This window comes from Capra hircus, chromosome 9, assembly GCF_001704415.2.
Source record: "Capra hircus breed San Clemente chromosome 9, ASM170441v1, whole genome shotgun sequence".
Taxonomy (NCBI): Eukaryota; Metazoa; Chordata; class Mammalia; order Artiodactyla; family Bovidae; genus Capra; species Capra hircus.
Genome location: NC_030816.1, coordinates 56,237,746 through 56,259,598, shown reverse-complemented (window position 1 = coordinate 56,259,598; position 21,853 = coordinate 56,237,746). Strand labels below are relative to the sequence as shown.

Genomic DNA, 21,853 nt, shown 5'->3' with positions numbered 1-21,853 from the left:
TATGACGGAAATGTCAACACAGTACATGTTCTGCCCATCTGTATGATAGATGAAGGGACCCAAAAGGCCAGATTTGCTAAGGCAGAAGGTTTCTATGTATTAGGCTTGCTGCACGTCAAGTCGAGGCATTCAGGAGGGAGGTTAGAAAAATAAAAAACAGCAAACATAAATACAGAAGTTAATTCTCTAAAATCTACTTTTCCTGTCTTGTCACAATTTTGACTAGTGTTCTAATTAAAGGTTCCTTTATGGAGGAATTATTAAAACTTATGAAAGCAAACCATTTTAATAACTAGAAGAAACCCCAGAGAAATGAAGTACTGCTCACATTGTAATTTTGACGTACTTCCCTGACTGTGGTGTTTCATCTGGTCTTAGAGCTCCTCCTTCTGGCCAGTTCCATGATCAGGATCTCTCCTGCAAAAATCTGTGACTTGAGAGCTTGGTGTAATTTAATGGGTTACAATTCAGAGGGTTTTTTTTTTTTTTTTTTTTTTTTAAGTATAATCATGAATTTATTTGATTTGTTATTTTCATGATCAAAGGATCTTCCAGTTTCTATTAATTGTCTGTAAGCTGCCTACTTATCTGGAAAGGGAGGTTTTCATAACATTTTCTCATTTAAACATCCTAACGTAATCCCTGAAATCACTCGTCACTAGCTCCGATTGATGCTGTGGACCAAAGTCTTATGAAGGATATTCCTGGCCCTGCTGGGGAGGTTTCAGCACAAGGCCCTGGAGTTGTGAGCACTGCCGTGGTACAAGATGGTAATGGCAGAAGGGACCTGAGAAGCCCAGCTAAAGCCCCGCATATGCCGCTCATTGAAGGAAAGGTATGGTGAATTAGTGGAATACGCTGTTTTAAATGTGTACTTAGATCAGAGGCTGTCTATTGCATTTGTTTCAGAACTCAAGTATCATTTAAAACCAGTCATTGTGTTTTCTCTGTTGATAAAAATTTCCACCTTTCATATGTGTGTAGACTCTTGCTGTTTTGGACTGAGTCTCTAACCTTTTTCTGGTTGTTGTTCAAAGCAAAATATTTCAACATAAATTGCTTTAATCCAAGTAAGTAATTTATTGACCTTTTGTCCATCTTTATAATCATCCTATTTCATTAAGCCCCCCAGTTACAAAAGCTATGATTTGAAATTCATATTTGGTTTCAAGTAAATTTTAAGATATAGCCTATGTCTTGATAATTTTATTATGATATTGACTTGAATATTTTGAAATGAAGAAAGGTGGTCTTTATGGTTTTTCATTAATAATCTGTCACTGAAGAAGAAATTCTTAAGCAAAAAGTAATTGTGTTGTGAATACTGTGTGAGAAGATGGAGTGTGGCTTTCAGTCTTATTTGGTGTGTGTGCCATAATGAATGGAGAAGTAACCTATATTGTGTTTTCAAACTTGTTTGGGTTATTTTATATTACCATGGGCAAGTGTAAGTATAGTCACATAGAAGTTGAGCTGAAGTGGCTTTGAGTCCTTCAGATCATATCCCACAGAGAAACTTTTGAATAGGTAACATTGGAAGTAAACATGAAAAAGAAATAAAATCATCCTGTGGGTTTATAATATTTCCAGAAATTTAACTGAAAATTTACAATGTTTTCAAAATTTTAACATTGAAAATTTTAAAGATGTGTAACATGAATTTATAAAGGACCTGCTAGAAGAGATAACTGCCAGTGTCTCAGGAATTCCTGCAGTGATAGCTCCCAACCCCAGCAGAGAAAAGGGCTCAGGCACCATGGGGGCCCTGCCTTATGCTGCAGGGACAAGTGCTTCAGGTAGAGTGAGCCATTAAATCCTTTTCATTGCTTTGTTAAAAAATCTGTAACTATCGTATTCTACAAAGGATTTGGTTAAAAATTAACTAAAAATAACGGATATCACATCAAACAGTATCCATCAATAACTGAATAGTTGTCAGGAGAGTTTATGATTATGCTACCAACTCATTGGAAAAGACCCTGATGCTGGGAAAGATGGAAGGCAGGAGGAGAAGGGGGTGACAGGGAATGAGATGATTGGATGGCATCATCGACTCAATGGACATGAGTTTCAGCAAACTCCAGGAGATAGTGAAGGGCAGGAAAGCCTGGCGTGCTGCAGTCTGTGGAGTCTCAATGAGTCAGACACGACTTAGTGACTGAACAACAGCAACACGTTACCAGTGTACCCAGTAGAGTGGCTACTTTCATCAGAACCAGGAGAGCTCAGCATCACAGGAAGCCTCTATTCCATTCTGCATGGTTAATATGATACAAAAGAAAAGTTCTCTTAAATTCCAAGGGAAATTCTGCCTGTTTTTGGCCAATGACTTAGTGTGCCTTTTCACTGATACTTTCAATGTTTGGCAGCAACCAGGTTTAAAAGTAAGAATGCTATCTGAGTTTCATAGGATCCATTTGCAACCAGTCAGGAAATACTAATTGAATCAGGCTATACCTGTTAAGTTGTATGTGATGAAAGTAGTCCAGTTTTCCTCTTTTAAAAATGGATCATTTAGTTAACTTTCTAATGATACTGTTAATACAGTCATTACCTCTGAGTAAAAGTTTTCACTAACTTTCTTCTTCTCTCCTCTTTCATTCTTTTGCCTTTGGTTCTCCTTTGATTGTATTCGCTGTGTAACTTCACATTCAACCATGGGTTTGCTTTCGAGAACAGCCTATTTCCTTGTGCCCACCTTCACCATTCATCCGCTGTGCTTCATCTCTTTCCCCAAACCTATTGCCAGTCCCTGAAATGGACTTCCTTTCTGACATTTCAGAGGAAGACCCCTTTGGGGAGGCCGATTGTATCACTCTGGACAGCTTAGAGCGCCTTTCCACAGGCGAGACGCCAGAGCAGGGGCCCTGTGATCCTGGCTTGGGTCCTCTTGAAGCCCCTCCTGAGCCTGACTGCCCCCCTGCACCTGAGAAGCCTCCAAAAGAGGCTGACCACACGGATTCCGAGTGTGGGTCCTTCTCTTTCAGTTTCTGCAGGTGCTTTCTGCCTCGCTTCCCCTCGCTCCTCGATGACAATGGGTACCTTGCCTTCCCCAGCCTCCCCAAGGTCTGGGTCTCCTTCCTCCCTGCAGATGTCCGGCACTACGTTCCCATCACCTCCCCTTCGTTCTTTCCCTCTCTCATCCTCATCTTTGGGCTCCTTCTCTCTGCTTCTCAGTCAGTGCCTTTTTCCCTCACCTTTTCCCTTCCTCTGGCTCTATCCCTCTGCTATCTGGAGGCGAAGGCTGCCTCCCTCACTGTTTCTTATGACTGTGACTTGAGTGACAAAACAGAGGAAGAGGAATCAGTTACTGGCTCTCCTCCATAAGCTTTAAATCTGTGCGGGCAACAAAGCTCCACTTCATCTAATACCCTTCCTAATGTAGAGTGTAAACATGTGCATAAATCTCATCATGGGTTGCCCTCAAAACAGTATGATCTGCACACTTTCACACATACACATAGCTTTAGTGCATGAGAAATAAGTGTAATTAAGCGTTCCCCTTCACTGATTTCCATTGACTAGGTCCACATATTCTACATTGAGTGCAAAGTTATAGATTTTTAAAATAAATATCTGAACCATACTAGGCCACAAAGAAAGGAGAGGGAGCCCTCCATTGGCCTTAATAGTCTGATTTGGGTCTATCCATTTTGCACATAAATGTTAATGCTGTTCCTTTAGGATGGAAACTTTATTTTGGTATAGAACTTCGAATACAGTGGACATAACTGATCGATATGTATTAGCAGAATTCCTTAGTGTTACTATTTCACTGTTAGAAAGCCAAGCTTGTTCTTCACGTAGGAGAATGCACCTGTGACAGTTACTCCTGATGTGCGTGTAGGTCTAATCTCAGAAACTCGTTGTCTCCCTATTATCGTAGCATTTGGGACCCAGATGAAGTTCATGTACTTCATTTTCTTTTACTTTTTTTTTTTTTTTTACTCAAAATCATACCTGAGAGTCACTGTCAGGTATTTTTAAGGAAGATACTCTTCTGTTATCTTTAAAAAATACTTATGAAAAATGAACCACAGCATTTTGAAAATTTAGACTCTGTAGCCCTAAGGTTGAGTCAGACCTCTTAGTGTCCTTTTATTTAAAATTCAGTATCTGGTTTGAGGATTTCTGCACCATATAAGGTTACCTCTGCAGTGCTAAGCTGTGCTTACACGTGCAGTAGTTTTTTTTAATTGTTTTGCTAAATGTGGTCTGGGGATCTAGGGTCCCATATCCTATAGGTACTATTCCTACATAGAATAAATCACAAAATTTAGAGCAAACCTAAGGAAAAATGTGAAGATAATTAAGCATAGGGGGAGAATCCATGATCCCTAAAGGTTACCCAAGGGATGCCAAAGATTGACATTTTAGAGAAATGTTGACCAAGGAATTAGAAGATTATTCTTAACAGATTGTTGAGTGGTTGTATTCTATTTTTCCCTCTTGATCAAAAGATACTCTGAGTTCCCGGTTCACCCCTCAAAACTGCTTGAATGGTTTAAAAAAAAAAAAGCACAGTAAAGAAGAAAAATAATGTATATGATCCTGCTCAAAATCAAGATGTGAAGGTTAAACTATTTTTCTTTGGTATCTGAATCAATATTTTTCTTTTACGCTATTCCCTTCCATGAGTCAGTAGTCATCAGTGTTTCTGTTAGTTTTGAATACACAGATTTATTCTTTGGATCATTAGATAACTGATAATTGTCCAACTATGAATAACTATGCTTGTTTGAAAAATTTTATGAAAGAAAAGTACTATAAAACTCAAGAATAGTTTTTACTATCCACCCTTTTACATAAAAGTAGCAAAATAAATCAGTTCCTCCCCAAGGAAAGAAATCTATGTAGGGCGAACATTTGTCCCTGATAGAAAGTGAAAGCTAAAATTTGCATCATTACACTTTGCCCTCACAGCCAGTTGACTTAAATATTTCAGGTTAGAACAGACTGAATTATGCCATTTTTACACTCTCATATTTTCATTTCTGAGTCAAAACATATTAAAAAGCAATACATATCTGGTGACTGAGAAAGAGTGAAGCTTCCCTTCTCTATTCCACCTTTGCAAAGGACCATTTCCATCATTTGTACAACATTGTAGGTGAAGAAAGACCAAAGTGGCTTAATATTCTGCATCTTCTGAGGGCCAGACAATAAAGGTTGGTAATGCTGGTTCACCATTTAAGTTCAAATACAGCTTCTTTGCACCGGTGATAGCGTTTCCAATAATACTCCCCTTCTCTCTGGCTGCTTGCTGGGTGACTTCAGGCGAAGATGGAAGAGGACAAAACACAGCTGGAGGAGGTGGATACTGTTCCCCCAAAGTTAAAATTCCTGGTAGTTGCTGCCTGCCATTATGATTGCACGGGGGTTGGGTGGTGCATATTTAGGATTTATTTGTGACTTTTGCTCATTGTGGCTTTAGGTTCTTAAGATTTTTATTTCTCTTTCATTTTAATGTCTTAGACTGTCCAACTCTGAGTCATTTCTGGTGCTTGCTGATTGATACACTTATGTTTATTTGCCTTCCCCCTCCCTCCCTATGTGTGATTTAATTTCACAGAAAAATTCCTTGAGAGTAGAAGGAGATAATATTTATGTCAGACATAGCAATTTAATGTTGGAGGTTTGTATAATTTAAGAAAACAACTCTGTCCGAATGGCTGCCCAGGCTGATGTGGACGGGGGGGTCACGCACAGGCTGGCTGGCTGGCAGCTTTCAAGCACAGTGCACGAAATGCATGGGGAAAATTCAACGTGGGAGTGCATGTTAGTATTCTGACTTTGTTCTGTTAAAGTGGCTTAGGTAGGAATATGTCTATGAGAAGTTCTCAAAGTGACACCTGGGAAAAAAGAAAAGATTCTGTGTAATCAAATGAGTAAAGTTTTTATTCATTAATCTTGAAGTTCTGCAAGTAAACCTATTTTATCCTAATGGACATGATCCATCCTTAATGTATATTAACTGCAAAAAATATTTGTCAATCTGGCATTAATTCATTTGGCCCTAGATAGGTGTCCACGATTTTTTTTTTTGGGGGGGGGGTAAAGTGAAGAATTACCAAAATCCCTGCAATTAGGAATGAGGTCCACTTAAAATCTTCCTTTTGAGAAAATGCTAATTAATGGGATTGTTTTGATTAAAAAGAGTGAAATAAAATGAGAAAGAAAAGAGGAAAAAGAAGCCTAGCCACCCAATTAGGAAGGTAAAATGTATTCCCCATGTCACACGAGAATGGTTTTTTGTTTCTTTTTCCCCCTTCTTTTAGGATAGGATATAGCAGTGTATTCAGTGGAAAACTCCGGTCCTCAGTAATTTGACTAATCCGTTGGGTTGCTTTGGCCAGCTTTAATAACTGTTGGAAATGTATTTTTGCATAACTTACTAAAATGCTCTAAAGAATAATATATAACAGCGCTTTGAACAAATGCAAGAAATGTGCCTGATCTCAAGCCACAGTCATTTTTCCATGCCATGCAAAGATTTTTAGATTTTCCTGAGTTTTTGCAAATGGCAGTAGAAGCTCCTAGATGAGCTATCCGTACTATGCTTGTGCATGCATATGGAATATTTCATTTACTCAGATGCATGACCTATTTCTCAGGGAGCAGTGTAATTGAAAGCTATAATCCACAGGTGGCCCCATGATTTTTGAAATGTAAGAAAGCACTTAAAGTTCAGTTAAAACTTTTTTAAATACTACCTTTTATTTCTACAAATACCGTTTATCAGGACCAATCTAAAAAAAAAAAATCCCACAAGTAACATTTGTCAGGGCCTATTTCAATGAAAATTGACCTGGTAGTTTTTCTCACATCCTCTTTTAAGGACCATTTGATATGTGGGTGGCTGGGTCCCGCATTTATGCTTGGCAAGGACGTGAAACCAAGATGACATTCATTTATTTTAGAGAAAGACCAAACAGAAGCAGCTTCTGGCAGCTGTTATGTTTATTCCATAAGGATTAAAAACCATTGCTGGAATTTCCTGAAAAAAGTCAACCGTTGTTTCCCCACCACCATTCTCCCCCTTTTCTTGTATGATCCTGGACTGGATTTCCCATCGGGCCCATATGCTCTGAGTCCACCTTTCTCTGATATTACTCTCTTCATTATATTCACAGAATGCAACTCTAGTAGTAGCCCAAATCTGAAAGGTGAATTTGCAGGAACAAAGTGCCTTGCAGATGTAACTATGAGAAAGAGGGTTTATTGGCCATGTTGAATTCCATGGCCGCCTCCTCATGATTTCTTAAACAACTCTGAACAAAGAAATCAGAACTCTTTAAGGTGTGAATCATAAAAAAATTAGACATTGGCTTTAATTTTCAAATTTGGACAAACTCATATTTGTAGGTGGTGATATGGCTTTTGAGACTTGGCATTTTTCTTGCTTTATTATGTTTTTTTAATCATAAGTTTGCTTTGTCTTATTTTTGGTTTCATTTTTTATTTTTATCCTATTGGGTTTTTTTCTTTTTTTCCCCTTTTGGATTTTTTCCCTTTTATTACGTTACATATTGCTAGGACCTGGATAAGGCCCAGGAAGAAATACTGAAACACCAGGCTAGCATTAGTGAACTCAAGCGCAATTTTATGGAATCCACACCTGAACCACGCCCTAATGAATGGGAAAAACGACGTATCACACCTCTGTCCCTACAGACACAAGGGGTATGTGACTAGCTATTTGTTGGCTATATGTCTCACTCCAGCTGTTCATAAAACTTAGGTTGTTAATCTATTATGTTGACTTTTATGAGAAGTTAGAAAATATTCCCATTTTTTAAATGTAACTGCTAACAATTTTTTAAATACTAAATATTTATTAACAGCGTGTAATACTTATTGACATAGTTCTTGGGTAAATTGTATGAGTTATCAAAATACTTTTCAACTACTTTCAGAATAATTTCACTATTTTACTTGAGTAAATTGGTAGTAATGAATTGTTACATGAAGTGACTTAAAAACTGATGTATACTGTATTTAATAAGTTTTTAAATTATTGGCATCTGAAGTAAGAGTTTGTTTAATAATTAAAGAATTAGTAATTAAAGGGATGTAGTAATATAAACCGTAGTTAGAATGGTTTAAGGTTATTACTGTGAGGATAAAGAGTTAAATTTAGCTTTGAAGACTGCTGAGCTTTGTTGAAAACTGGCAAAATGTTAATTTTATAACTTATATTGAAACTTCTTAGTAATGAAATCCAGATTAATGTTTTTAAAATATTTTCACCCGTCTTTCCAAACTCATCCTTTTTCTTTCCATGGTTTATTTCTCTCCGCCACCAACATAAGCATTGCCTTTAAAATACATTCTTAAAATATTTCTTCATTTGTGTTTGCATCTGTTCTTTTCTGATGCTCCATAGTCTCTGCTTTTGTCAACCAAAAACTTCATTAGCTCATTTATTTTGCTTGAGGAAATAGTAATCATCCTATGTTTAATACACTGTTTTAAAAGTGTGTTCAGGTGTTACCCTACAGTTTCTCTCTTTTTCCGTTTCCTTTCACCCCTCTCTTTTCCTTAAATTCATCATCTAGTCTGACTTGAATGTTGCTAAATTGTAGGCATTTGAATTCACTATTCTCATGCTTTTTTATTCACCCTTTTCTTAAAAGCAAAGCTGTTATTTGCTTTAAATTTCTGTGTGGCAGTGGAAGGGACAAATCTCTTTAAAGCAGATGAGCAAAATAAAAATCGGTAAACCGCGAAGATTTTTGACAATATTAAGATTTAAAACACCATAGCAGTGTCTTCTGAAGTTGTACTACTTTTAAGTTCTTATTTTCAGCTTTTCTGAAGATATTAATGTCCATATTCCAGAACCAACCCTAGAGTGTTGTGTTTTCTGGGGAAACTGATGATGCGCTGAGATTAGGTTCCCCCTTTTATGTGCCGCTTCGTTTGGTTTGTTTCGCTGACCCACACAGTCGTTTTGTGTTTGTGTTGCTGTAGGTATAATGTGTTTGTCTTATTTGTTGATTATGTCTATTGTTTAAAACAATAGAGCAAAGGAGACCATCTTTTCAAGGATGTTTTATCCATGAAGGAGAAGCATCAGATGGTGGCAGCGCGGACAGTTGAAGAAAAGACCCAGGAGGCAGACAAGGTGTTCACCTTGCATCCTTGGATCTACTCTTGCTTTTTTCCTCTTTCCCTTGATTTCTGTCCACAGCCATGAGATACGTCTTTTCCCTTGTGTATCAACATGAATTTTTAAAAATAATTTTTGAGTGCTTGAAAAGATAACTCCATGTAAGATGGAAACATGGGATTATTAGATGAGAATCACCGTATTGCAGAAGGACTTGATTTGAAACTCCACAATTTGAAATGCAGACATCTCAACCGATTTAGGTGATAAGTGACCCCTAATTGCAGTGGATGTGGCTGGCAGTTGGGAAACCATGATTTCCTGTGAAAATGCACTGTTTGCACAATACACACTGTCACTTTGTTAAAATAACAAACTGTGTGTGATTTAGATTACTGTTTTACTAATTACATTTGGAATCCTTTTGAATTTGTATTTTTCAGATTTTTTAAAATTTTTTTAATTGAAGGAAAATTGCTTTACAGAATTTTGTGGTTTTCTGTTATACATCGACAATAATCAGCTGTAGGTACACTCATTTTTAATGGGACAGAAGATTTTGGTGCACACAAGCAGCCCCTCAGATCTCTCTGTGCTCCTACATATATTAAGTATCTGGCATTTCTAAAAAAGTTAGTTTTCTGTTGCTTTTCCATTCTTATTCCTCTGTTTCTGACTTTAGCCAGCTGATGAACCTGCTGTTTATTGGGACTAGAATGCCTATAGTCTAGTGTGGAAGATAGCAGACATGCAAATTAGTGAGTAGAAAATTTGGGGTACAAAGAAGTATTAAGGAGATGAAATACTTATTATACATTATAGGAGGATTGAGAAGGCATGAGAAGAGAACATTTGAGTTGAGGCCTTAATGATGAAAAAGAAGGTGGACATGTGAAGTTTCTTCCATGTGTAAGGAAGAGCAAATGCAACAGCCCCAAGACAGGAATTTCTTTAAAGGACTGAAAGACCAAATGACAGGGTCTTAGAAGAGTCATAGAGGTCAGACCCCAGATCTTGGCAGGATCTTTAAGAGCACAGTAACAATTTGGAATTGTTATAGGAGTGAGTGGGGGGAAGCCATTGGAGAGCTTTAAGATGAGTAGTGGTATAATCTCACGTGTCTAACGAAAATCCCTCTGGTGCTGAATGAGGAATGGATTATAGGGGATGTGAATGAGAGCACAGATTGGAATGAGGAGAAAGTGTTTCCCTCCCACCTCATCTGATTTTGTTAATCAGTAGAGAGTATTACTCATCAGAACGTACACTGGGGTGGTGGAGGAGGCAGAATAAGTGGAAGATGAAGCTTTGCACTAAAAGGATTGGAGGTCTAGGTGAGATGAAATATTTTTGGAACACTGCAGATGTGAAAGATAACATCATAAAGTTAAACTGAGTAGCGTCTTTATATACTTGAAAGGTTAGTTTGAAATCCAAAGCAAATCAGACTCTGTATCAAATGATTATTTTAATATCATATGCTTTGAAATATTATATAGTTTTGAAAATTTATCCTCCTGAGAAGTGAGTGAGATGACATCTTTTGACCAATTTAAAGTGATGTCCTTAAAGTAGGAAACTTTGGGATTTTGGTGAAGACGTTTAAAATGATCATGTTTTCTGGATGTCATCATTTAGGAGTGTACAATATAAACCGTGTACAGTGAAAACTATCCATTCATTATTGTAGAAGTTAACATTAAAATGATGTCATGTGAAATTTAAATATGGAATTCACCCACTCTTAAACTCCTAAATGGTTTATCTGCAATTGAAGTTATTGCTTTTTTCTTATTCTTCTCCTCTGTAGCACATGCTAGAAAATATGTACTTATTTGACACATGTATGGGTGGTTATAACTGCAATCATCCATTCACCCAATAAATATTTTTTGACCACTTACAATGTACTTCCTCTCCCACTCCTCAACACGTCACTATTAGTTGAAAGTTAAGTAAGTCTACAGGAGTATTTTGACTTTAAAGAGAGTATCTTTTAAATTGCTATCTTTCTTTCAACTTCATTTTGCTACTTAATTTTTCAGTTTCTTGATTTTCTTTAAATTGCAGTCCTTAATAAAATGCAAAATAAAAATTAAACATAGGTATAATTTCTCCAGATTTCCAAATGTCTATAATGAATTTTATAGATTAAAAAAAAATAACTGTTTCTTGTTTAGAAATTGATACATCAAACTTTCAAAATGACTTTAGTATATTATGAATGATTTTGAGAATAGGGCAGAAAATTTGAAATCAAATTACTTAGTCTTTAATAGGCAAATTAGGGCTTCCCTGGCGGCTCAGATGGTAAAGATGCCTACGATGCAGTTAGACCCAGGTTCAATCCCTGGGTCAGGAAGATCCCCTGGAGAAGGGAATGGCAGCCCACTCCAGTCTTCTTCCCTGAAGAATTCCATGGACAGAGGAGTCTGGTGGGCTGCAGTCCATGGGGTTACAAAGAGTGGACATGACTGAGCGACAGGCATACATACATATAGGCTAATTATTATTATTAAATATTATTAATTTTTTTGGTATCAATATATTCTCTCATATATTGTGAGAATTATGACATACTTAAACTTGTATAGGGCTTCCCTGGTGGCTCAGACAGTAAAGAGCCTGTCTGCAGTGCAGGAGACCCAGGTTTGATCCCTGGGTCAGGAAGATCCCCTGGAGAAGGAAATGGTAACCCACTCCAGTATTCTTGCCTGGAAAATCCCATGGATGGAGGAGCCTGGCAGGCTGTACAGCCCATGGGGTTGCAAAGAGTCAGAAATGATTGAATGACTTCACTTTCTTTCTTTGAACTTGTATAAAATTTCTCTTAAGAGTCTAGTAGAGATTACATAGACTGTAGTTTTAAGATACTTTTGGACATATTTTATTGAATACTTAGATGCATGGCACTTATTTAAATTCCCCAGTGATCTTTTACCTAGTAGGACACCATCTCCACCTACCTGACCCTGGGGATGATGTAATTATGGAGACTTAATTCAGCTGAAATTGTCCAGAAGCTTTTTTCTCTCCTGACTATTGTAATTGCTTATGCACCTTGCTCTCCTCATCTCTGAAGCAACTTAGCATGCTCCACATCTCCTTGTAGCTACCACTCATCCTGGTTAGGGCACTGTCCCACAAGGCACCCCAGAGTGCCATTCACTTGTTCATTCATTTGTCTCTGATCCCTGAGCTGTGGGGTTTGTTAGGACATATTATTGCACACATCTAACGTGAGAGGGAGCTACTTGATAATTCCTTACCGTTGGTGTTCTAGGTATAATATCTGAGATAGTCCCCAGCTTCCCTGATATACCATCAGGGACCGTCATTTAAGGGCTAGAAAGGCAAAGATTAAATTCACCTTAGTAGTTTTTCAGAGACAGATTATTTTTACATTACTTAGCATTTACCCTCTGAAGTTTGTCTTCCTGTTTAGAATTTTTTCCTTTACCCATTTCTTGCTGAAAGAAAAAGAGACACTATTTCTTTATTCCATAGCATATCTAGCATATCTGAGGGAACTTCAGTGGGTTACTGTCACAGTGCTTGTGGTATGGACAAAGTGGTATAGGGAAGGGAGAGATCATAGGAGCTGAAATAGTGAAGGCCATATGCAGAACCTCAGAGTGACGACGGAACTGGCAAGGCCCAGAGTGCCTAGTTAAGAGTGTTGGAGGCAGGGGGTTAGGGACATAAGGTCTAACACTGAAATAAGTGTAGCAAGTGGAGGGGCCCCGGAGGAGGCTGTTACATGCAGAAAGGCCCATGCCCAGAAGCTCCCTCAAGATTATGCAAAGTAGTGTTTGATATGCAGGTGGGTCAGTCATGCTCAGCTTGTGATAAAGTTTCAGTGAGAAACCAGAGTTTAGTGCATTTCTGAAGGCTACAGCTATGAACAGCCTTCAAACGGTGGAAAGCCAGCATCCAGGCAAATGGCCACAGATGCCTGCTGCAGCATCTTCAGAATCCTCGCCTTTCTTTCAGTGTATGCTGCTCTGTGATTCTTTCTTGCGTAACCTTCACTTTCTTTCAATAGGTCACCGCTGTCAGTTCTGACTCATTGCTAATTCTTTGCTCTTCCTTTTCTGACCTCTCCAGAGCCTAGAAGAGGAGATAACATCCATTTTGTTTAGTGAAAAGGGCTTTTCTGATAGCATGAAAGCCTCCTTCAGCTCAGCCACCACTTGGACAGCAGAGGGCACTGTTGTGAACTCTAATGCACCTTCTGAAAAGCTTTCCTCGCCCTTCTCACGGTTGCCTGAGGTGCATTTTGCTTTGTTTCCCATTCTTTAAAAGTCACATTTAAGAGTGGTTTTTATTTTTTGAGTATTAAGGAACCCTTTCCTCCAGTGCTTTCATTGGTGAAATTAACTCTTCCTGGGAGAAACCTTCAAGAAATAATGAGTGAATTTGAACACGAGGAAAAGATACCGATTGGATGTTTCTCTTGCTTTCTATTCTCCCCTCTCCAGTCTGCCTAAATTGAGAGAATCATTTAAACCAGTCACAAAGGTACAGAGTCTGGGGTGTTACGTGGAGGGAAACCTTCAACCATGTAGAAGCTAAGGCATTTTTTGCAGAAATTTTCAAAGCCAAAATGTCTTTTAAACATCTTCAGATGGCTTATTATTTTAAAAATTCTGCTCATAGGGAAAAAATTGAAGTGCTTGCCATAGTGAATTTTAATTTTGGGGGGAGTGACCCCTAAGGGATTCCCTGAACTTGGGCAGAATCCATCTGGCCATAGTAATAAAAGTAATAATAATGAAATATCTCCTTTAGAAATGTTCTGATCACTGGATATCTTTATTTATAAAGAAGTTTGTAAGGATTTACAGTTGAATGTTGCCTAAGTAGCAAACTCAGTTTAGAGGTTTCTAGTTTAACGTGCAAAACCTCAGCTTTCAATAACATTGGAGAGATGGCTCTCTTGTTCTGTCAGTGAAATGACTTACATGGTATTAATGTTGAGCATTGAAAATGTTCTCTTACCATACATTTAAGAATAACAGTGCAGGTTAAAGATGGTCTGTGAGTATATGTTGATAGGTGTCCTTTTAGGACCTTTTGCTCATAGTTTTCCATGTTGCTGGAGCAGATAAACATGAGCTTGTGTTATTTACTGTAGGAAGCAGCTCCAGTCCAGTTAGCGTCTTGGCAGCTTCACAGTGTGGTTTGTTTCTGCCCAGAGGGTTCAGAGGTGCAGTGCTCTTCATTTAGCATTGAGATACCTTCCTAAATAAGTAGGGCTACTGTCTCTAGCTGAATTTGTAAAGTCAGAGCACAAGGCATTAGTGCTACTGGAATGCCAAAAACTTGGCTAGGAATTATTTGTATCAGTATAAATTAGCCTTTTCAAAAAATAAGGAAAATTTTAATCTTTAAAAACAGATTTCTTTTTAAGAAAGTTTCTACCCTCATTATCAATGCTGTAGTATAGTAAGTTATATTTCTAATGTGTTTGGTCTTCAAGCATTTATTTGAACATTTAGGTGCTGTACTTAGCGAAAGTAAATTTATACCCCCAAAGTATATATCTGCAGGGGGGCAGCAACGAGCATCTCAAATAATAAACTTGGTTTATTTAAATTTTCAAATGGAGGAGCTAAATTCTAAGCGAAAACACTTGGAGCCATCACTGACATCCACCCTAATGTTATAATACCCCTTTTTGCTAATCTGTAACACAGTTTGGGATGCTAATAACCATTTCTGAAATGGCAACACTTTTGTGTTAATAACTATCTGAGACCATGTATAATTTTGCCAATTAAAACTGATTTTTAAATAAGCCAGCAAAATATAAAAATATCATCTTATTGAAAATTCATTTAGGAATCGTGTTCAGGCCATGCTGGCGTGTTTTGTTTTTTTTTTTCCTCAAGTCTGATTAAAATCAAGCTGTCAATAGATTTTAAAAGTCTTAACATATAAACTTTAAAATAACCAGTAAGCTTTGGTATAATTCCATTCCCCACCCCCACCCCTCCCCTACACCTTTTCAACAAGAAGGAGCTATATATAGATCTAAGTATAATAAAAGGATTTCATTTCTTTGGGAGGATGCTGGCTATTTTTGTGTTTTTGTTTCCTTCCCCAAGCTTCTTGCATTTCTCTGGATTGTCCTTCACGTGACCTTGAGCAAAAGGTTTTTTATAGCTGTTGATTCTTGCTGCTCTGCTTCGCAGTGTCAGATGTTTGTCTTGGTGGGTGTCGAGGTAAACCTTTATTGATTTTGTGTCCTCGGTTGCTTTTTGTTCCGCAGAGACGTGCTCCTGAGTCCGAAGGGCCTTGCGCCGGAGCCACTGATGCTGTTAAGGTTCTCCCCTTTACCATGTTAACACCATTGCCCGACGTTTCCAATCCTGCTCACGTTTCCCCCCGCTTCCCTTTCAGTCCGCCATCATCATCATCATCTTTGCTTTTCTCCATGACATGAAACCTGCCATCGGTTAATTTGGGTTGCCGTCGTTTTTTATTTATTCATCTATTTTTGTTTCCCCTCATCCATTTTTGTTTCTGTGCAGAGTTCACTTGAGACTCTGAATGTAGTGGAGGAGAAGAAGCAGGCAGAGGTTGGGAAAGACGAAAGAGTAATCCCCGAAGAAATGAACGGTAAAGAGCTGTCCCCTGGGCGTGGTCCTGGGGAGATGCGGAAGGTGGAGCCAGGGATGCAGAAAGACTCCACCTCCCTGTCTTCTGAGAGCAGCAGCAGCAGCAGCGAGAGCGAGGAGGAGGAGGACGTGGGGGAGTACCGGCCCCACCACCGGGTGACTGAGGGCACCATCAGGGAGGAGCAGGAGGAGGACGAAGAGGAGGTGGAGGAGGCACCCGGCCAAGCAGCCAAGGTAGTAGACAGGGAGGACCCAGTGCCAGCAGCCAGCCCAGTCACACACGCAGGGGCCAGTGTCGGCCCAGTAGAAACAGTGCCCCAGGAAGAGGTAGTGGCCCCCCAGATCCCTGCCGAGAAGAGTGTAAACGAAGGCGCTGTTAAGCAAGACGCCGGCGAAGAAACAGAGGAGGAGCTGCAGAAGGTTAACGGAGAGGTGGCTCATGTTGACACTGATGTTTTGCCACAGATTATTTGTTGTTCAGAGGTAAATGGGAGCTCAACTCTAGAGCTGTTTCTCAGGTGGAGAACACCTGCCTCTCCTCCTCTCCTGTCCTCCCCGTTCTCCTTCAGCTTTTCCGGCAAGATTCTGAATTTGATCTCTCCGGGGAGGAAGGGGGATGGCCCTGCTCTGTCGATTTTTCTGCCCTCTGGGGTCACAGTTTCTGGCATCTTTACTGCAACTGGATCTCCTGATAGAGTAAACTTTCCCACAGCAGCAACTTCGTTGTTTTTTTTGTTTTGTTTTGTTTTGTTTCCCTTCTCATTTCACACTGAAATTTTTCTTTGCACGTTTTCAGATCTTTTTCAAGGCTTATCTTTAAGTTGCACTGCCTCCTCATACTAAATGCCTGAATTCTTTTCATTAGGAAATTGTGTGTGTATTGTTGGAAAATGGCCAGTGTGAGTGTTGCTGGTGTCACGACTAGGTTTGACCTTCTGGCTTATTCTCTCTTCAATACAAGATTTTCAGGAATGGCAGCAGGCTCCTATTACCGTGGTGTTCAGAATTCATCATCTAGAAATGATGAAAACGTTATATCTTGAATACCAGTGGCATTTCAGGTTTTAGATTCCAGGGATTGTACAGTCTGGTCAAGGGACTTAGCTTTCCTTCTGGGCAGCGAGAAGCTAAGCAGAGGATACCTTTCTCTTTGCATTCTGTCCTCTAGTCAATTCTGGATTATTTGCAAGTTTGGTTATATGTTTTGTGACTTGTCTCTATCAAGCATGAGTCTTTCCCTTTTTCTCTTCAAGAAACAGAACTTTCCACACTCCTCTGAGATGAAGTCTTGGTCATTTAGGTGCAGGGTCCCTGATTTGGGAGTTAAAAGTTATGCTGAGGAAAGATTTACTTCTGTGTGAATGTTCCTTGACTCTAAAGTTAAATGCCGAAAGTGAGGGTTTTCCATGTTTGCTCTCGTTCATGGGGTGGAAAATCTTGAACTGACTTTGTCTTGAAATAATTAACTGGATTTATGTTACTTTTAAATTTCTGATTTCACTTCAGCAGATGACATTTTGAAAGTCTTTAAATGCTTTGAACTATTGCTTTCTGCAGAGATTTCCTCTTTAAATTATTACACTTGGGAATTTTCTCTCAAGGAAAGCACTGTAGTGTTTTGGTAGCAGTATAGTCTGTATTAAGCATACATGCTTGGCAGACTCCAGTGTTAACAGCTTGTGACCCTCTGTTTGGATGTTTTAAATAGTTCAGAGCATTAATGCATCAATGGTGGAGTAACTCTAGAGATATATCACATTTTAACATGTCATACAGAAGAAACACTGTAAGATTTAGATTAGTATAACTGAAAACAATGCTGCTTGAAGATATTCTTTCTGAAAATGAAATCTCTGTATCAGCAGGGCAGCAAGGGCTTTTTGGGGAAAGAGTGCAGCTTAGCCTACCGACTAGGTGTGCCAATTAAAGACCATGAGCCTTCACACAGACCATGTGGTTCTTTAAACTGTAATAAAAATGGAGGCAGGTCACTTCTCATCATTAATTCTGTTTTGTTTTCTTTTCAATTTGATCACTACTTGCTTAAAGCTAAGGTTTCTATATCACTGTACGCCAGGCTTGACACGTAAGTAATTTGGGACCGTTGTAATTTGAAACCTACCACAATTTCAGGAGCCATTATGCTAGCTTATTCTTCATATATATATATCTATGCACATATATATGATTTTGAAGGAAAGTGTTTTTCTTTTGTGTCCTTATTATTTCCTTTTGCTCTTTCCGTTTGTGTATGAGTGTGTGTTTGGATATATTTCAGTTATTTTTGAAGGCTCCATTAAGCACATTTATTTTATTACCTCTAGAATTTATGTTTCCCTTCCTTTTCACTTCAGCCACCAGTGGTAAAAACAGAGATGGTAACAATTTCTGATGCCTCACAAAGGACAGAAATCTCCACCAAGGAAGTCCCTATTGTCCAAACGGAGACCAAAACCATCACATATGAGTCTCCACAGGTACAGAAGCTCTAGACTTGGACAGTTTGAGTTCTTTTTTTTTACTTTGTTTCTGTTTTCATTCTGTCTTCTCCTAGTTTACATTTCTGACTTTGACATAGCTTTTTGTATTTTCATTTTGTAACTGTACTTTAGCCACATACCTTGCTGCAATTGAATTGCTGACCCAGTAGTTATGGGGGAAGAGTATATGTGATTTTTTTAGGACAGACTGTACCAATGTTGTTCTTATTATTCTTATAAACCATTTCTGGCTTGATATATCCAGGAATGTTTATGTATACTTGGGGAACACATCATCTTACAACATTTATTGGACCTGATGTAATTTGTGGATTTCTAGAATTAGGCTTTTATCCCTGCCACCGTCCCACCCCCGACTCCATGAAGACAGAGCAAATCAACTCACTTTTGTTTGCATATTCACATACACATCTGTGCTTCTCCTCACAGTTGATTATTTTCCAATAACATGTCGCCATTCTTACATAAATATACTATGCGTCTAAATAATTATCACATTTGTGTGTTTGATTTTTGGTATTCACACATTGATTCTGTAAAGATTTGAAGTAAGAATTAAGATATTTAACCTTAAGAGTAACAAAAAGGGGGAAATAGTTATCATTTGAAAATGGAACCGTTTAGAAACCTAGACAACCCTTTTCTCAACTGAGAGATTTAGTGTTCTAGAAGGTACCGTGGTGGAGGATTACAGAGTATTGTCCTCTCAAAATACTTTTTTCAAGCTGTAATACATTTATGTGTGAAACAGTCTTTAAAAAATTTTTTTTATGATATGCTCTCTGTAAATGTGCATAGATCCCACATGAGCACAACTAGGTTTCTTATGAATGGGTGTGGTGGGAGAGCCTGTCTTCATGTGTTTCTGTTGTGGTAAGTGCCCTTGTAAAGAAATACAGGAGCATGACCCGAGCTTGAAAGATTTCCTCCTAACTTATAATAAGAAAGACTCTGAACCTTCCAGTTATTTTCTGTGTCAGTGTCAGGAAACTGGAGACAAATATGTTTGGTGGTCTTAGCATAAACTTGTGGCCGTTAATGTGCTTCATTATTTCCCCTGGTAAACTCTAAAACTTTCTAGTATCAAAGCAAAGAAGTTAAACCATATGTAGACATATGTCTAGATATAAGATTTATGTATGTGCGATATATGCACACACACATGTAGGAGAGTGCATGCGCAGGTGTGCATGTGTGCCATATGCATTGGGGCTGTGTATATGCACAAACTATTATGGGAACAGTGTCATTTAAAAAGGAAATACGGAGATAAGCAATTAACCAAATCATGTAAGCTTGGTCTATCCTAGGCAGGCTCTGTTGCTTAGTAATATGAGAAAACATTTATTTTTACCCACCTGTGCTTAAAAAACAACAAACCCAGTACTTCTGGTCACTGTGGAAACTTCTCTGCTTGGTTCTCTGGTTTCTTCTTCTAGATTCTGCAAATGGCCCTCAGTCAGATTTTCTCATGACTCCCCTGTAGGTCTCAGTCCCATCTTCTACTTCCATCCTTCCTTTTTTCTCTCTGCTCATGCATGTGCATTTAATCCTTGCCTTTACTCTTTAAATGCTAGCCAATCTATGATCAGTAAATCACCATTACAAACATGCAGGGGATTGGCAGCTAGCATCTTCTGCCAACTGCATAGATCTTAAAAGATACGTGTTTGACTGGGAGGGGTCTTCTCTGACAACAGAACGGAAGTTAAGCATTACTTTGTATTTTCCCCCTAAATCTCCAAAGATTGATGGCGGGGCTGGTGGTGACTCAGGCACGTTACTGACTGCACAGACCATCACATCTGACTCCGTGTCGACAACAACAACCACACACATCACCAAGGTAAAGCAATCCAGGTTCTGTACATTGCCAACAAAATCTTTTCTGAATTGTTTCTTTGTTCCTATTCACCCTTCAAATTTTTACACACAGTGCCCTCAGTAAACATGCATAGATTTAAAGTATGCAAGAAATTGGGCTCCACTGACATTGGTATTTAAACCAAATTGCAAATTTGTAAAGTACATGGGGTAAAAATATGTTCAAAATAGCTACACCTGAGAGAGCTATAAGAGCAGAAGGAACTTAATAAAATAGAAGCGTAGGTTTGGTAAGTACCAGTTAGCTCTCCTGACTGAAGCAAATGAGTGGAGACCGCCACTGGAAATTTTCACCAAGTTATTCAAATAAAGTAAATTTCCCCCATTGATTTAAGGTTCTAGTATGTGGATTTGGGGCATTTTTTCCAGATCATTCTCTTAAGTGTTTAACATGTGATAACCAGTGATTCTTAAAATGTGGTCTCTGCACTTGCAGCAATAGTCTCATCCAGGGGCTTGCTAGCAGTGTGAATACTGTGGCCCCGGTCCAGGTCTTCTGAAACCCAAGGAGTGTTTAGGAAGCCCTCCAAGTGATTCCAGTGTATGCTGTGGTCATCTTATTTTTAACCGAGCATTATTTTCCAGTAATGCCTGCTGCTTCTACTAGAGACTGAAGGTCCCAAATGTATCCCTTTTGCCCTCCTCACTCGATATTTCAACAACAAAAAAAGTCCCCAAAATGCATGATGGTATTGGTGTTCATTTTAAAGTGTATCTAGCTATTAAAACCTAATGATCTCTGTGGTCAGCCCTGTGTCTTATACTTAGGTGTAATCACGCACGACTGTGTAAATGTATCAGTGTTGTAGAGGTTGGGTCTGTGCTTTCTCAGGACTGTGGTATTTACTCATGGTTTAGAGTGTCAGAGCATATGATCTGTCAGCCTCTATCATGCCGGAGGCTCTGTCACCTTGCTCCAAGCCAGTGACTCTGTTTGGCAGTTTACCCAGAAGTTCCTGCTCCCGGGTCCCCTCTAGTTTTTGTTCAGCCACGTTCTGTGTTCATGTCACAACCACATGCGGAATCAAATCAAACATTGGATGGAAGTCTTTCTATCACCTTCACCCATCTTATGTCTCTTAAAGCAAATCCAAGTTCTCTTTCTGTTATTGCACTAAACTAAATGAACAAAATTGCTAAATGGATTTGTATGAAGCTAGTAGAACTTTTAGAGCTATAACATCAAGCAATTTTCCAAACCTGACTAAACCAGATGTCTAAATGATTAGGAGTCCCTGTAAATCCTACAAAAACCAAACAACTATTTCTTCCCTGCTTGCTTCTTTTCAAAACAATGACCAATCGGAAATGAAGAAACTCAGGAAATTGTAATGAAATGTTCCAGTGGAACTGTTTGGATTAAAGTGACATCTATTGCATCCTGATCTCACCTGAATTATGATAAGAGAGTTTTTAAGGTTGCTTTCAAATTGGACAATAGAATTCTACATTGAGCGTATAAATAAAGAAATTTCTGGAGTGTCAGTGTTCCCTTCTCAGTGTCAGTTGCCTAGTGATTATCAGGTCTAGGTGTGCTCCATTTGTGTTTTCTCTATGTGTAAACATGTTTGAGTGATTGCTAACCCCCCTCCCTTTTCCTTTATGACCTCTAGACTGTAAAAGGTGGAATATCTGAAACAAGAATTGAGAAACGCATCGTGATCACAGGAGATGCAGATATTGACCATGACCAGGTAGAGATCAGAGCATCTGCTTCTGAAACTGACCATGCT

General features: G+C 38.7%; 1 protein-coding gene across 12 annotated transcripts in view; it reads left to right on the top strand.

Annotated features, from left to right (window-relative positions):
* The window catches only part of EPB41L2 (erythrocyte membrane protein band 4.1 like 2), a 212,386-nt gene that overhangs the window by 167,458 nt on the left and 23,075 nt on the right, over nucleotides 1–21,853 (top strand). For 6 of the 12 annotated variants that reach the window (XM_018053210.1, XM_018053206.1, XM_018053207.1 and 3 more), the window contains exons 12-20: nucleotides 663–835; nucleotides 5,573–5,635; nucleotides 7,537–7,683; nucleotides 9,026–9,127; nucleotides 15,387–15,440; nucleotides 15,649–16,218; nucleotides 18,090–18,212; nucleotides 19,984–20,082; nucleotides 21,734–21,814. In XM_018053210.1, coding sequence (XP_017908699.1) covers nucleotides 663–835; nucleotides 5,573–5,635; nucleotides 7,537–7,683; nucleotides 9,026–9,127; nucleotides 15,387–15,440; nucleotides 15,649–16,218; nucleotides 18,090–18,212; nucleotides 19,984–20,082; nucleotides 21,734–21,814 — 1,412 coding nt within the window. The remainder of the gene's footprint in view (nucleotides 1–662; nucleotides 836–5,572; nucleotides 5,636–7,536; nucleotides 7,684–9,025; nucleotides 9,128–15,386; nucleotides 15,441–15,648; nucleotides 16,219–18,089; nucleotides 18,213–19,983; nucleotides 20,083–21,733; nucleotides 21,815–21,853) is intronic. The other 6 variants (XM_018053213.1, XM_018053212.1, XM_018053214.1 and 3 more) reach the window with 6 other exon arrangements.